General features: G+C 43.0%; 2 protein-coding genes across 5 annotated transcripts; one reads left to right on the plus strand and one right to left on the minus strand.

Moving 5' to 3' along the window:
* Positions 1 to 1,305: 1,305 nt before the first annotated feature.
* Positions 1,306 to 8,190, minus strand: LOC144001515 (uncharacterized). 4 transcript variants are annotated; one of them, XM_077495883.1, is made up of 4 exons: positions 7,946 to 8,190; positions 5,178 to 5,252; positions 4,868 to 4,976; positions 1,306 to 4,523 (listed from the first exon to the last, which is right to left on the minus strand). In XM_077495883.1, the coding sequence occupies exon 4, from the start codon at positions 4,404 to 4,406 to the stop codon at positions 2,727 to 2,729; it is 1,680 nt and encodes a 559-aa protein (XP_077352009.1). In that variant the 5' UTR covers positions 4,407 to 4,523; positions 4,868 to 4,976; positions 5,178 to 5,252; positions 7,946 to 8,190; the 3' UTR covers positions 1,306 to 2,726. The 4 variants fall into 4 exon arrangements, with proteins under 4 accessions (XP_077352009.1, XP_077352011.1, XP_077352007.1 ...); XM_077495885.1 differs by lacking the exon at positions 7,946 to 8,190 and adding an exon at positions 6,752 to 7,326; XM_077495881.1 differs by lacking the exon at positions 4,868 to 4,976.
* Positions 6,504 to 14,598, plus strand: ftr14l (finTRIM family, member 14-like). The gene is made up of 8 exons (XM_077495886.1): positions 6,504 to 8,236; positions 8,913 to 9,316; positions 10,432 to 10,527; positions 10,837 to 11,070; positions 11,253 to 11,412; positions 11,500 to 11,613; positions 12,261 to 12,397; positions 13,543 to 14,598. The coding sequence occupies exons 1-8, from the start codon at positions 8,164 to 8,166 to the stop codon at positions 13,924 to 13,926; spliced, it is 1,602 nt and encodes a 533-aa protein (XP_077352012.1). The 5' UTR covers positions 6,504 to 8,163; the 3' UTR covers positions 13,927 to 14,598.
* Positions 14,599 to 15,389: the final 791 nt, after the last annotated feature.

A 15,389-nucleotide genomic window follows, 5' to 3' on the forward strand; every position in this document is an offset into this window, starting at 1 on the left:
AGCAGCCTTGAGAGTGAACCTCAACAACATACCGGGAAATCATGTAAAGCCAGCGGACTGTGGGAAATTGAAAGAAAAAAAAAACAGTGGGAAACGGCCGGGAAATTCTGGGGACTGATAATTCCCAGAAAATCCTCCTATTGTATTGTTTGAAATGGCAAATTTAGGGAGAATAGCTATTAGTACTTCTTTACATTGGTTAGTGGAGGGGGAGAGCACCAGGAGTCAACTGAGCACCATTTTATATGGAAAGCGCGACACCTTCAGGATTGCCGAGGTAAGTGCAACGCCCAGAATCTCTTGACAGTCACTTACCAAGGAGTTTCTGATTTTATACCAACTATATAGGTCAGTATGAATGTTTGACTTCCATCAGTTTTCTACAGGGAACCTATTTCAGTTGGCTAGACCTTGGACCAGTTGCCACCCAACCACAAGACACAGGTTTGACCCGTTCACTTAAGAATTTAAATTACTTATAAATGTTAGGTTTTTGATAGTGTCTTCTTTTGATCATTGGATGTTACGTTTGGAAACAGATATTAAAAATAAAAAAAAAATCGTTATTTGATTTTCGTTTTTAAATAGAAACACTAAAATTGAAATACAGCGTTGATGTTCTCGTTTGGCTGTCTGGGACGGGTAAGGAAAGTTGGTTTTCAACGTTTATTTCAGAAAAGAAAATAGGATATATAGCAGGAGCCACAAATCGAAAAACAGCCCGTTTTTTGGATTGCCTGAAGTTCTCACCGCGAGCATTTCTCATACTGGCCAAGAGATGGCGACAGCGTGGCGTCCAAAAACGAGATCATCTTCTGTATGACTCACTGACCTCCAGCCAAAATTCCATAAACGTTAACCATACGTGGAGATTATTTCTGGTACCTACGCAATTAGAATATATAATTAAAAAAAAATAAGCCATTGCTTTTCAAATTGTGGTTAAGAAAAACCTGTGTAAAATGCATAAAGCATTTTCTGTGTTGCAATAAAATGTCATGTCAATGTCACCAGCTCGCGGTGACAATTTACGGCAATCCAAAATAAATATACAGGATGTTTTTCGATTTGTGGCTCCTGTTATAACTCCTTTTCGTTTCTGAAATAAAAATTGAAAATCAAGCTGTAGTTCAATTTTGTTTTTTCTATTTTTAATATATTTCCAAATCTAATATTCAATGACAAAAAAAAAAGAAAAAAAAAAGACAAGAAAAGGGAAAACGTCAAGCCAAGATTCAAACTCATCGTCAGATCCATAAGACAACCATGAGCCATAGTAAAATCAAATTCTACAGGACACCAGAAGAGAGTCAACAACCTTTATTTATCCATATATGTGCCACTCAAATTAGGGAAAAGATGTTACAAATTTTGCCCTTAAAGAGAAGCCTCTATGGATTGCTTTACATTTTTTCCTCTCAAGATTTAGGCCATTTACAAGAACAGAAGAGGGGAGAAAATAAAGACAATATACAGTGTAAACAGGATAGCATACATAAAAGAAAAAAAAAAAAAAAGTCATTGACATCAAATTAAACAATGGGTATGAACGAGAACTTAAAAACCTTTTTCATCAATTAACAGCTCAGCATCCATTACTACACAGCATGCAATAAGGCACCTAAGCTAACACAGGGGGAAAAAAATATGCTACAGATTAAAGCAAAACAATTGGGGATAAATTTAGAAAACAAAATATTGCTTGTTGTGCCCTCCTCCAATAAAAACATCTCTTTGCTCATTTCATATAACCCAAGCCATATCTAAAAAAATACATTTGTAAAGTGTTTTGTTTTTTTTACACGAGTCGAGCATAATGCGGAGTCTTGGAAAAAGCTTTTCTCATAATGTGTTTAGTATGCACAAGCCTTTAAATCAGATTGTGATAGTCAAAGTGAGTAACTGCTATCTATAGTCTATAAACAGGTCATTTAGTTATTCTCAATGGGAACGGGAATAAGCAAAGAAAAGGAGACGGGTGTAATATGCTAACCAGGAGAGTTTATTCTCTGTCAGGAATTGTTTTGTGACTGCGTGCCATCACATCAGGTTGTCTGTCAGCCAGTATTGCTCTTCCTAAAGCCCACGTCATGATAGACATACAAAATAACCTCATAAATATACACAATGGCAAATTCAACTGCTGCTTGAAAACACCCGCAATAAATTTAACTCAGAGTCTGAAAGTGGGGCTCAAAAGAAGAAAAAAAAATGGACAAAGTGGGTCTTGCTATCAAAATGTAATCTTTTTGGAACAACACTAGTTACCTATACATAAAAATGAAATCAAAGTATTTACAGTGGATTTGCTTCACACAGGTTACGAGGGTGAGAAGAGATGACTAATTGGGAGTTCCCGGTGTTAACCGCCTCGGAAAAAGAAATCTCCTGTGTTCACTGCTGAGTAGCGTCATCCAAAAATCATGGGGTAACATTTCATTTTTTATTTTTTTTTCCTGGTTTAAAAATGTTCAAAATGGAGTTCCTGCACAAGCGAGAACAAAGAATGGAAGCGGCACTTCCCCGCAGCTTCTGCTCTGTATAGCCAATCAGTCCTTCTGGTCATGTCATTTCCCTCAACTGGTCCTTTTCGCTGCAGCTGACCTGACCATGTACACATCCATAGGAGTCGGCCCAACTGGTCTTGCGGCGGGGGGCGATAGTAGATAGAAGCTAGGGATTGAGCGAGCACTTGCGTGGAGAGCAGGACCCAACCCTCACTACTCTCAATGGATCCGGTGGTGTCTGGAGAGAGAGGACGAATGGTTGAAGCCTTTGCCGCACTGGGTGCAGCAGTAGGGCTTTTCCATGGAGGAGAGGAGGTGTTGCTTGGGGAAGGCGCTGTTAGGGAAGATCTTGGGCGAAGTGATTGCGCTGTACTGCTCGGGCGTGCCCATGGGCAGGGGCAGAGGCGGCAGTGAAGGCGGCGACTGTGGCGCCGGCTGCTGCTGCTTGTTATCCAGGTGGACCCTCTGGTGCCGCGTCAGTGACGAGGCGTGGGTGAAGATCTTGCCGCAGTGGCCGCAGGTGTAGCCCTTGCCCTCGGAGTGGACTCTCTGGTGCCGCGACAGGGAGGAGGAATGGTTGAAGCCCTTGTCGCAGTGGTGGCACATGTACGGCTTCGCTCCCTGCAGGTGCACCCTCTGCTTTTGAGGAGTACTGAAGGCCATGGGCTCGCCGGGCTGCGGCGGCGAGAAGACGGGTCCCTGCAGGTGGGTCTTGTTATGGCGCGAGAGGGAGGAGGAGTGGTTGAAGCCCTTGGTGCAGTGCCTGCAGGTGTAGGGCTTGCCGCCGGCGTGGACCTGCTGGTGTTTCTTCAGGTGGCGCTTGCGCACGAAGCTCTTCCGGCACATGTTGCACTTGTACGGCTTCTCGCCCGAGTGGACCCGCTGGTGCTCCCGCAGGGTGGCAGCGGCGGCGAAACATTTGCCGCACTGCGCGCAGCGGTGGGGCTTGTCGGCAAGCACCACACCGGCGTGCGCGGCGTGGGTCTTCTGGTGTTGCTTGAGGTTGGAGGTGGTGGCGAAGCCTTTGCCGCACTGGCCGCACGTGTACGGCTTTTCGCGGGCGTGGACCTCCTGGTGCTTCTTCAGGTGCCTCCTGCGGACAAAGCTCTTCCTGCACTGGGTGCACTTGTACGGCTTGTCCTCCGAATGCATCTTCATGTGTTCTCGCAGGGTGATGGCAGCCGCAAAGCTCTTGCCGCACTCGGTGCAGCGGTGGGGTTTGTCGGGCAGGTGGATCATCTGGTGGGACTTGAGGCTGAAGGCGTCGATGACGTCCTTGCCCATCATCTCCACGCCGGGCGGTACGTAGGGCTTCTCTTTCATGTGGATCTTCATGTGCTGCTTGAGACTGGCCTCCACCGCAAAGCTCTCACCGCAGTGGATGCAGATGTACGGGTTGAGGTCCTTGTGGATCTCAAAATGCTGGTGGAGATCAGAGATGCTGCCAAAGATCTCACCGCACTCGTTGCACTGCAGGCCGTGGGCCTCGTGAATGATGACACCATTCTCAGACTCCACCGTCAGCTCACCGCCGTGGTCCGACTCCACTTTCACCTCATGCTCGCCGTCGGCTTTGAGAAGCACCTCCCCGAGCAGAGCAGAGCCCGACGTCTTGATCTCAGCACCGGCAAAGCAGTGCATGTCGTCGTGCTCCACCTTGATGTAATCGTGGTCCGTCTCCACAATGGCGTCCACGCACGCCACGGCGCCGAGATCCGTCCCCAGACCTTGGATCTTGAGTTCGGTGCCGTGGATCTCCAACTCCAGGCCACGCTTTTCCTCAGTCATGATTTCTGTCTCGGCTCCATAGTGCAGGTCGACATGGCTGTGGGCTATGACACACTCCGACCCAAGCGTGTCAAGGCCGGGTGTGTCACACTCAGTCTCTGACTCCGCCATGAGCACACACTCCAACCCCACGACCTCCGTTTTTTGGCTGGACGGTAACTCAACTAAGAATCGGGGTATTGATCCTGGTTTTGATGAGCACAGCGCTGGTGCTGTTAGTGAGCAGACCTGGAAGAGAAGCCAACACAGCAACGTTAACCACGTCAAGTTCATCCTCATGATGGAACAGCTGTTGTCCCTCTCTAGCTATTGATAAACATTTGACAAAGACAGATGACTCGCCATTTTCAGTTTTTCATAATATTTTATTGCAACTGGGACGTAGTGTAATGGTTAACACGTCTTCCTCAGTCTAGAGGTCCTGGATTTGAGATTCTTTCTCATCTCTGCTCAAATGTGAATGGCTTTATAAAATACATTTATTTATTTATTTTACTTTGGGTTAAAGACCAGTTAACACCACCTAATTATCTAATTAAATGTAATGCATTTAGGCTAGTTTACATGTTCACCTGAGAGGTTCCGGGTTCCGATGTACTCCCTGCCCCTCCTGTGTGGAGTTTCCTCCCACATCAATTTTCCATAGGTTGTCCAAACGTGAACGAACAGTTTATATCTGCCCTGTGATTGGAATACAACTGAAAATTTTAGCGTAAACTAGTCACACTAAAATAAAATTTAGCTTCTGGTACAACCCAGAAATCAACTGCGTTATACTAGTTATACTTGTAGAAAATGATGTACAAAATGTTGCACGCAAAGGCAGTCGTGGGATGTTTCTGTTGAAAAAAATTTCATTCTAATCCAAATGAACATACTTGCCTGAAAGTGTATTTTATTTGATGGCTTGAGAATAACAGATCCGCGGCCGTAACGATCACAGGGACGCTTGGGTATCTGTAAAAGATTTAAACTTTAATATTCATTCTTACACATTTGTATAAAAACATTCATATGTAAGGCAGGAAAAACAAGACTTTCAGAGAAAAATTTGGGGGTTTGGTCAGGAGCTGACAAGGAATTGCAAGACTCCGTTCTGACCATAGACAATGTCACAAAGGCACTTTTGGAAGAATTGCATCGCTGTCACAACTCCCATCAACTGATAATAAAATCTCTGAACTACAAGGAGGCTCACTGACTTGGCTAACTCTTTAATATATACAACTTCAAAAAGGGAACGGCCCATAAAAAATGTTACTGTGATGAGCAATTATGGACACACCCCACCTTTAAATTATGAGCTCAAGGACAAGCAAGCACAGAGTGTGGGGGGAAAAAAAACAAAAGAAAAAAAACGTCAAAAATATAAAATTGTTTACCAGTGATGCTCTGTGTGACTTGGTTTATTGCTGTAATATACATCAACAGGAAACCACCATTGAAATGTTTCTCTCTCACCTTTGACAGCTGTTAGGGACACACCTTACTTTTCCTTAAAATAATCAACTCACAAGTATGTGTAAGTATAAAGCATAGTAAACATTACGAATTGTTAAAAATGATCATGATGTTGTTCTCTCCATGATAAATACCAGTAAGATTTGGTAAGCCTGTTTGAATGTTTATCAACAAAGGCTTATTACTTTAATATTCAGATACAGAGGAAATTCCCCTTTAAACCACTATGATAAACAATTAGTGGCACACCTTACAAATACCCACACTTTTGCAATAACATCTGGTACGCGTGTTTTAATAGAGTCGTGGGGGCTTTATGGGCCGATGATAAAGATGCCGCTTTAAAAGGTTTGACGAGCCAAAAAAAAAAAAAAAAAAAGGCAAAAATTGCAACAATATGAAGTCTAAAATGGTGGCTATGTTAAAATTTAACATCTTACAATGCCGAGGCGGGCCTCTCCACGATATAGATACACACACATACTTATGCAGTAAGATAGTGCAACTTTGGTGCATTTTAATTCAAGTAGGCAAATACACCTCCGATTAGCAAACTGAAAGCCAATATACAGGCTAAGTGTCAATTAGCAGGCTAGGTTAGCAGTTATAACGAGCTAAACAGCATCAAAGTAGCCAATATCGTCATTTGGTTCTCGAGTGGAGTTTAATCCGCAAAGCGACAGGCCAGCCGGCCTAAACCGCTTTCAACCCGTGCGGCTCTTTGTTCTCCACCCGACGCGATATCTACTTTGCGCTCGGGCGTCGCCAAAGCGGCGTTTTATTACTAAAATGTTGGACCGGTGACTCGCTAGCCTCTCCCCAAAACGGCTACAAATAGCTTTCGTAGCCGCTAGTTAGCTGGCTACGGTCGAGGGGAAATTGGTTAACGCCGCCGCAGCTTTGTGTTAGCCGCTAAGTGGTCGCCATTTAGCGCGCTAACTAGCCTCGTAGCAAAAGCACATCGACGAAGCCAACAGACTGACTGTGATACTTACGCTGTCTAAAAAGTCGCTTTTAAAGTTAGGAGAACAAAATTATTTCGGGGCGATGCAAGGGCGCGGTTGTCGACGCGGAAATTGTCCTCTTCCGCACGTATTAACAGGCCATCTTGTTATGCCACACCAGCAGCTAGCGAACCCAAGGACTACAATGCTCGCGTAAGATGGCTGCCACGAGCTAACGTAAGCCAACTTAGCTTCCGCCCTCCCCAAACCGCATTGGATCAACAGCAAAGCCCCGAGCCATGTCCAAATAAGTCAACAGCCCCGCGTCTATGTGACAAAATACGAACGTGTTATTAAAAAATCCACCCGGTCATAAAAAAACAATGACGCCACTGTGTCTTGAAAGCTAATGGTAAAGTTAGCAAGCTAATAAGAGTTGGGCTAGTAGCCGGAGAGGGACAAAGATGACCAACATGGATGGCGATGAAAACGAAGGGGAGAGCCCGGGAAGGTTGTCTTTCGGTTTGAAACTAACCTACATATGTACGCAAGCCCACAAACACATGTCGTGATTTAATAACAGTTTCGAAACTTTTATTACATACACACCATAGCTTACTTCGAGATGCGTGTAGAGCATGTACTGTACTACAACGCGAGTCTTGATAGACTGCGGCACCCTTTTCAATGGCGGCCTTGCTGGCTAACCAGCTCCAGCCGTCGTTAGCGTCGGCTACGTAGCCACGGTGCCAAGCTAACCCGTCGGCTAAATCGCCTATCTTCATCCCTGGTCCCCCACGTAACTACCAGGTGAGGACTTTTAACATCGAAGGGAATTATTCATTGAAACAAACCGTTCAACCACATTTATCTAAACGTATGCAATTGACGCCATTCCATACGGACGGGGTCGTTAATGCAGTGGTCTACTACAAAATCAACACTCACGACAGAGATGGAGGAGGCAACATCGCGTTTAAACCCTTTAATAATGAAAACAATACAACAATGTGCAGAGTGGGTCGCGGCCCTGTATTTTTCCATGACAGAGTTCGCAGGCTACTTTAACAACTACACTATAACACGAAAGCACAAATATGGGCGAGCATCCATGCAAGTATCGGCGTCATTTCACAACTAAGCTTCCCTTGCATCTCAAGATGAGTCCTTTCCTAAATAATAAACCAACTAGGAGGAAAATATCTCAACAGTTTACATATTCCAGACACAAATGCACCCACCCACCTTTATTCTTCCTTCTCTGGCGCGGAACTAGGACAAACGGAGGGACCTCTCGTGTTTATAAGACAAGAAAGAGAAAGTCCGGCTTCTTATGGGTGTCGCTTGTGCTGTTTGTTATCTTTTCGTGATGTGGTGTCCGTGGTACACTAACGTGCTGTGCCGAGCTGGCGCCACAGTGCTCATCTGGCGCCAACGTTGGACTACCGACGCGCTTTAGCGAAATGCAAGTGTTGTCGTTTCCACACGCCACCCAGGCCGCTACCGCCTCCTGCAGCCGAGGAGCCGCGCATCAAGGTACCAAAACGGCCACATCATAGAGGGGGCAGGCACTCAAATTCTTTCAAGTAAAAGTAGCCTTTGTAACATTATACAGTCAGGAGTTGTATAGGATCAGTGTTCCATTGCATTAAACAGATATGATGTAATAGCATTCTTTCAGTAACTATGAGTACCAGAATATAACTTGAGTGCCAGAAATGTAATGATAATGCTAATATATACACAGAGTTGTGTGGTATGTGTACCACTAATGGTATGCAGGCTTCCTCCAGTAGAATCAATTCAATGTTCAAACTGTGCTTAATGGTACAGTGGTTTAATCTTTTATTAATCTAGTACAGTACGTTTGTTAAGTACAGTTGAGTTGTATTTCTTTTAGGCATATTTCACCCTGAGTCTTATTTAGTGAGCACTTGTACATTTAAAGTCAAGGAGCATGAGTTGTTTGTCTAGTTTCAGGTAGTGTCACCCGCCCACTCATTTGACTGGGAATACTGGTTTTACAGTGTGAACAGACCACATAGCTCACATTCTATCACACACACATTGGCAGTCACACAGTTTCACTGAAGCGGACAACGTAAGGGACCTTACTGTCCTTAGAGTTTTTGGCTGTGAATCTCAAGACCTGTTCTTTTTACTGTTAATTAAGTTATATTGGGTTTTGTTTCACATTGTTTCTGACTCCAAGACAAAATGTCGCACCCCAGCACTCTGGATTTAGACCGATACAGCACCATGGACCGATCCCGTCGCTCCGCGAGCCACGGCCAGAACAGGACGCAGGCCAAACGTGGCGAGGTCCTTTGCGACTTCTGCACCACCAGTAAGCAGAAAGCTGAGAAGTCCTGCTTGGTGTGCCTGGCGTCTTACTGCGAGACTCACCTTCAGTCTCACTATGACTACCCGGCGCTGATGAAGCACAAACTGGTCAAAGCGACTGGCCAGATGAGGGAGAAGATCTGCGCTCAGCACGACAAGCTGCTGGAGGCCTTTTGTCGTACTGACCAGACGTCCGTGTGCGTCCTGTGTATGATGGATGAGCACAAGCACCACGACATCGTCCCGGCTGGAACTGAGAGGACTGAGAAACAGGTGAGTGGTGTACCATCAAGAATTAACATATTGGGGTTTTGTATGAAATTTCAGGATGAACTAAAAATATTTCAACAGACATGTTCGACTGCTCAGTGTTACTTTTTTTTTTTTTTTTTGCTTTTCTCTAACAAGCAGCTAAATGGTGAAATTCACTATTTTAATATTTAAGTGGACCAATACATTTCCTGATTCAATTAGAATCGGTACTTTAACAGTTCTCTTGTTTATGCTGTTCACGTTTTGGCATCACGAAACCAAGACTCACCGAACAATTGCTCAACATCACCTCGTCATTGCAAGACTTCAAACAGGGTGTTCTCAGAAGGAAGTGTCCACTGAGCTTAGCGCGTGAGCAGTATGTCATCAACAGCTTGTCACAGAGAGACTGGAAGACTCACAGAAAGACATTTACTAAACACCTACTTTGACAAAGCATTTTGCCGTTCAGCTCTTTGTTGAAGAGCAGCAAGTTGTGCAAACATTGGCTCAAAATGCTTCTGTTTGCATCTTAACTGGAGCATGCAAGAGGGAGCACCTAACGTATTTATAGAGTTCTTTTTACGATTCTGTCCGTTGTTTTTAGCACTTGCCCTGGCTTATTTGTCTGAGATGGTCCATTTCCTACACTCCTGCTGGTTCCTTTAGGTCAGCTGACCTGGTGGTACTGGCGTTTAAACAGACACTCAGAGGGGATCGAGATTTTCTGTCGCTGGTGGAATTACCTTAGCTTCGCTGATGGTCATTTTTAAAGCCCACCTAAACCCCCTTTTTTTTCCCCATTGGCGTTCAACACAGCATGGTACTTGAGCCCTTGTTTTAGTGTTTTTAAATTGTGCTCATTGTCTTGTGCATTTTTTATATTTGATTTTTATATACATTACAGGACTTTGTTTCAGCTGCAGTAATTTTTAAGTGTTCTAGAGATAAATCGGAGTTGAGTTGAATTGAATTTAAAGTACTGAAACATTGAACAGTTTGATGCATTTTTTGATAAGTTCAGTAAAAGCTGTGACACATTGTTAGGTTCATCTTGAAATTTATCCCAAAATCCCCATATCCCTAACTTTTTGTGACAAGTGTATTTAATTGCAATGTTATCATTTCCTCCATAGAAACAACTTGGCACCACGCTGCACAAATCCCAGCACAGGATTGACGAGCGGGTCAAAAAATGGCAGGATCTCCGACAAGCTGTGGAAGCTGTAAAAGTAATGGCCATCAACTTCCTTCTTAAACTAATAGTGGCTATTTATTTATCCAATTGCAGATAGGTGAGGATTTGTAATTGTGCTAATGCATTTATGTCAAAGGGAGTTGTGTTGGCCCGTCTAAGCACTTTTAATGAGATACCATGTCTTTGTAGGCGCTACTGTTTTGGTTAGCAACAGAATTCAAATGCCAATCACTGACAACAATATGCACTGAGACCATTACAGTCCCGAAGGGAGAAAAAGGCACATGTTTATTTGTCTTACGGAAAAAATAAATAAAAATGACCACGTAATCCTAACAAACAGCACTCAGCTGAGTCGGTCCTGGAGGAGAACGAGCGGATCTTCACGGAGCTGCTGCTCTCCATTGAGAGGAAGTACAACGAAGTCAAGGAGATGGTCCGCTTGCACGAGAGAACCACGGCGAACCGCGGGGAAATTCTCCTCGACCGCTTGGAAGAAGAGATCACCTTGCTGAGGAAGAGACACACCGACCTGGAGAAGCTGTCGCACACCGACGACCACATACACTTTCTGCAGGTGAGCATGACCTTTGTTATGTCATTAATGTTTAGAATAAAACATCGAAAATATTTTAACCAAACAAAATCAGATAAACGTATATGTTCATTTTTTTAGAGCTGTATTCTTTGTCTCAAATAGTTGCCACTGGTTTGGTTTCAGTGTGTGCCATTGATCGATTCTACTTTGTTTCTTCCCAGAGCTGGCAGTCTCTGTCTGGCCCTTCTGGTTACGAGGACCTGAACAATGTCAGCATTGCTCCCAATTACTCCTTTGAGGCCACCAAGAGAGCCATCGCCGGCCTGAAATTACAAGTGGAGGAAATCAGCAAGAAAGAGACGACTAAAATCTCCGCAGCAGGTTGGCAGATTTATCTTGCCTTGCCACACCCATGAATTAATTGTCTTCTATCGTTAAACTGTCACGTTCCCCTCGTTTGGTCACTAGTGAAAGAAGTCTACATCACACAAGAAAGTGACAAAAAAACAAGGAGGGAATCATCGTTTTTGACAGAGTCAAGGATGATGGAAGAACCAAGGACCAGAGAGGATTTCATGAGATGTAAGCAAAAATATAAACGCAACAATTTTTTTTTCCCTCCCATTTTTTATTAAGTGAATTCTGAAAGCTCCTTTGGGGTGTGGCGGCTGAGGTCAGAAAACCGGTCAATACTTGATGTGATCACTATTTGCTTCACACAATGAAACACATAGTTCATCTTAATATTTTTCTTCTGGGTTTATTCCGTCCTTGTTGAGCAAAAGATCCGAATCAGATTCCAGAGAACAGAACGGGATGTGTCCTGTTGGAAAAAGCTAATCATGGCTCCTGGATGGTAGTCACAGCATGTGTTGTAGGAACAGAAAGCAGCATTACAATAACACACGTGACAGAACAGGTTTGGTGAAATAGGAGAAAGCAAGCCTACAAATCAGGATCCCTTTAAACAAACACAGGTGTTCCTGCAACAACTTGAGAGAGTCATTCGACAGGCCCTATTATAGCTTTCGAAGGCTGCTTTCAAAATTATGTGCAACATGAACTCTCCTGTTTTTGTGATGTATAACATCAACATGTGTCCCATCCATCAATTTTCCACATTTTCAGTCATTCAGCCAACCTCTTGAATGGTGTTGGTGCCTTAACCACAATTTCGGAATCCCTGGCCTCAGCATTGACTATACCGTCTTTTATTTTGTTTTGTTCAGATTCTTGCCATCCGATTCTGGATGTAAACACTGTGCACCGCAATCTTTACCTCTCTGAGGGCAACCGGACCGCCACAATGAGGAGCGAACCTAAGAACTACCCTGATCACCCGGAACGATTTGACCACTGGCAACAGGTTAGTGCTTATTATTAAGGTAGTATTATTATTGTTACCCCACAAATCACGGTTTCATCGTTTCTCACCCAAACCTTATTGCGTTTTTAAAAGGGGAAATCAACGCCCCCCCCCCCCCCCCCCCAAAAAAAAATAAAATAAAAATAAAAATAAAATAAAATAAAATAAAATAAAATAAAATAAAAATCTTGACAATATTATGTTCGTTGCAGCCCCACTAGTCTAAATACGATATACTGATTATTATTGCGTTAGTGGATTAAGCGTTAAGCAGCTAAATATAGCCGTTTTTATCAATATCAGAAGGCGGCCATTTTGCCACTTGCTGTTGAGTGAAAATGTCATCACAGTTGCTCAGGTCTCAACAACCAATCATAGCTCAGCTTCAGAAAACTGGTGAGCTGTGATTGGTTGTTGCCTGAGCCCTGAGCAAATGTGATATCTGAATTTGACAGCAAGTGGCAAAATGGCCGCACCATGTGATGGATAAAAATGGCTGGATTATGCTTCATAACCCATATTCCACAAATATAATATTAATCAGAATGTCATGTTTAGACTAGTGAGGTCACATATATCATGTTGTTGTCAAGAAATATTTTAAGGTTGACTTCCACTTTAAGTAATCTTTTTTTTTTTTTTTTATTGTTTTTTACAGTGTATATTAACATCACTATACCCTTCCGCGAATGTATTGACACCCCCCACAAAATGGTGGCCATGCACTACACGAACCTCCTCAACTTGCTTTTACATAGTTCCTTGGTGCCAAGATGCCACAAGATGGTGCCAAAGCACTATCTGACATTTCTCAACTCACTTCAACATAAACTGGATGTAAAAAGTCTACACACCCCTGTTCAAATACCATTTTTTCCCGTGTTATAAAAAACTCGAGACCAAGATAAGTAATTAAAAACCTTTTCCCACCACTAATGACATTTCCAAAATTGATGAAATGACGAGAAGACAGCTGATCAGAAGAGGCAAACGTTTTTAAAGATTATAAAAATTAATAACCTGATCTCTTTATATTGGTGATTTTCACCTATTGCGGGGTAGTTGCGGAACGTATCACCCGCCATAAACTGGAGTTACACTGTAGTTCCTTTTCTGATTGTATGTTTCCTTCCCTTGGTTTCAAGGTGCTTTGCAAAGAAGGCCTGGCCGGGATTCGCTGCTACTGGGAGGTGGTCTGCAAGGGATCGGAGATCGATGTGGCCATCACCTATAGGAGCATTTTCCGAAAAGGGAGCAATAACTTGTGCAGTCTAGGCTGGAACGACAAATCCTGGAGCCTCTACTGCTCAGATTCCAAGTTCTCCTACGTGCACAACAACAAGAGCACGGACATACCCGTCCCGAGGTCGTCTCGCATCGGCGTCTACTTGGATCACGCGGCGGGGGTGCTGGCGTTTTACAGCGTGTCTGATGCCATGCAGCTTCTGTACCAGGTCCGCACTACTTTTACGGAGCCGGTGTACCCCGCTTTCAGTGTGTGGGGCTATGGTAGCACCATTAGACTGTAGGAGAGTAGAATTGACTAAAGTGGGATACACACAGCAATTTTTAACATCGGAACTGATTTGAGTGTGAGAGGCCCCACATATGAAAAAAAAAAAAATCAATTCTGTGCTTAGCTTACTGCTCTTATAGTGTGTGGTGTACTTGACATGAATAACAGAGCAAACCACACACATAACCATATCTACATCGATAATTGCGATTACTCCACATCCAAAGCAGAAGTCTGGTGTACAAGGCTGACATGAAGGAGGCAGACACCCCACATCACTGGATAGTCACTCAGGATAGTCATTCAAGACAACTGAGAATCAGGCCTTGGCTGTTTGACTGAAAGGGAGAGAAATGCTCAAATTTGGCACAATTGTTGTGTATACCCAATTTCTTTTGGTCATTATTGTTGTTTTGGCATATTAAGTTTACACTTAAGCATATTATATGAGCTACATACATTGACCCGAGCTGAGAATCAAACCAAGAACCTCAAATGAATTATGCTAACCAGTGCCACTAATCCACTGTTCTGGATAGGGGTTAATGTGCGTTGTAATTTCTAATGGCAATATTATGAATTAGAATAGATCACCAGATGTTTTTGAGAGTATTTTCAAGCTTTATACTTCCCAAAATAGATTGTTTTTAAAATTGCTATAATAATATTAAAATGCTTTAATGTATTCATTGTCTGCCTATATGACTATAGGGCACTGGCTAGTCCTTTTCACTCATGATGCTGCACAAAGTGAATATAATACATTAAAGCTCAGGGGGGCAGCAGAAACACTTTATTATACGGCTTCTCCATCTTAGGCTACAGCATATAAGCAACCTTTCACGCCTTTTGTTATGTACAGTACTTTTTTTTCTTTTTTTTTTTAATGTATAAACCAGCCACATCTATCTAATGCAAAATAGGGTGGGATTTTTTTTTTTCTTCTTCAAGTTTGTGTTTAATTGCCGAAAAAAAACTATGTACAATTTATTTGCTGTTCAAATTTGGCAAGAGGATCCAAGGTGATCGGGCCCAACGAAGATAACATTGCGCATTTACGTAGAACATTACGTAAACAGTACGTGGATTACGTTAAGATGATGCAAGAGAATGTTAAGTTACCAAGCCCCTTAAAAAAAAATAAAAAAAAAAATAAAAAAAAGTACAATACTTTAATGAACCATACAAGGCCAGCATAAATTTATGGTTTTATATACAAATTCAAAAAGTATCTTAATTTGTTGCTGGCTCTTTCTTTCTTTCTTTCTTTCTTTCTTTCTTTCTTTCTTTCTTTCTTTCTTTCTTTCTTTCTTTCTTTCTTTCTTTCTTTCTTTCTTTCTAATGCTAGAGTAGCTTGAAAACTGGAAAGTCGCTAAATCTAGTAAACGGTTCCAAGTTAGCATCAAAGATGAGATGATCTTGAGGTCTTCCTGGTTGACTCGACAGCGCCTCCCCGCGCTACTTTTCGGCACAAAC

Source organism: Festucalex cinctus, chromosome 14, assembly GCF_051991245.1.
Source record: "Festucalex cinctus isolate MCC-2025b chromosome 14, RoL_Fcin_1.0, whole genome shotgun sequence".
NCBI classification, from domain to species: Eukaryota; Metazoa; Chordata; class Actinopteri; order Syngnathiformes; family Syngnathidae; genus Festucalex; species Festucalex cinctus.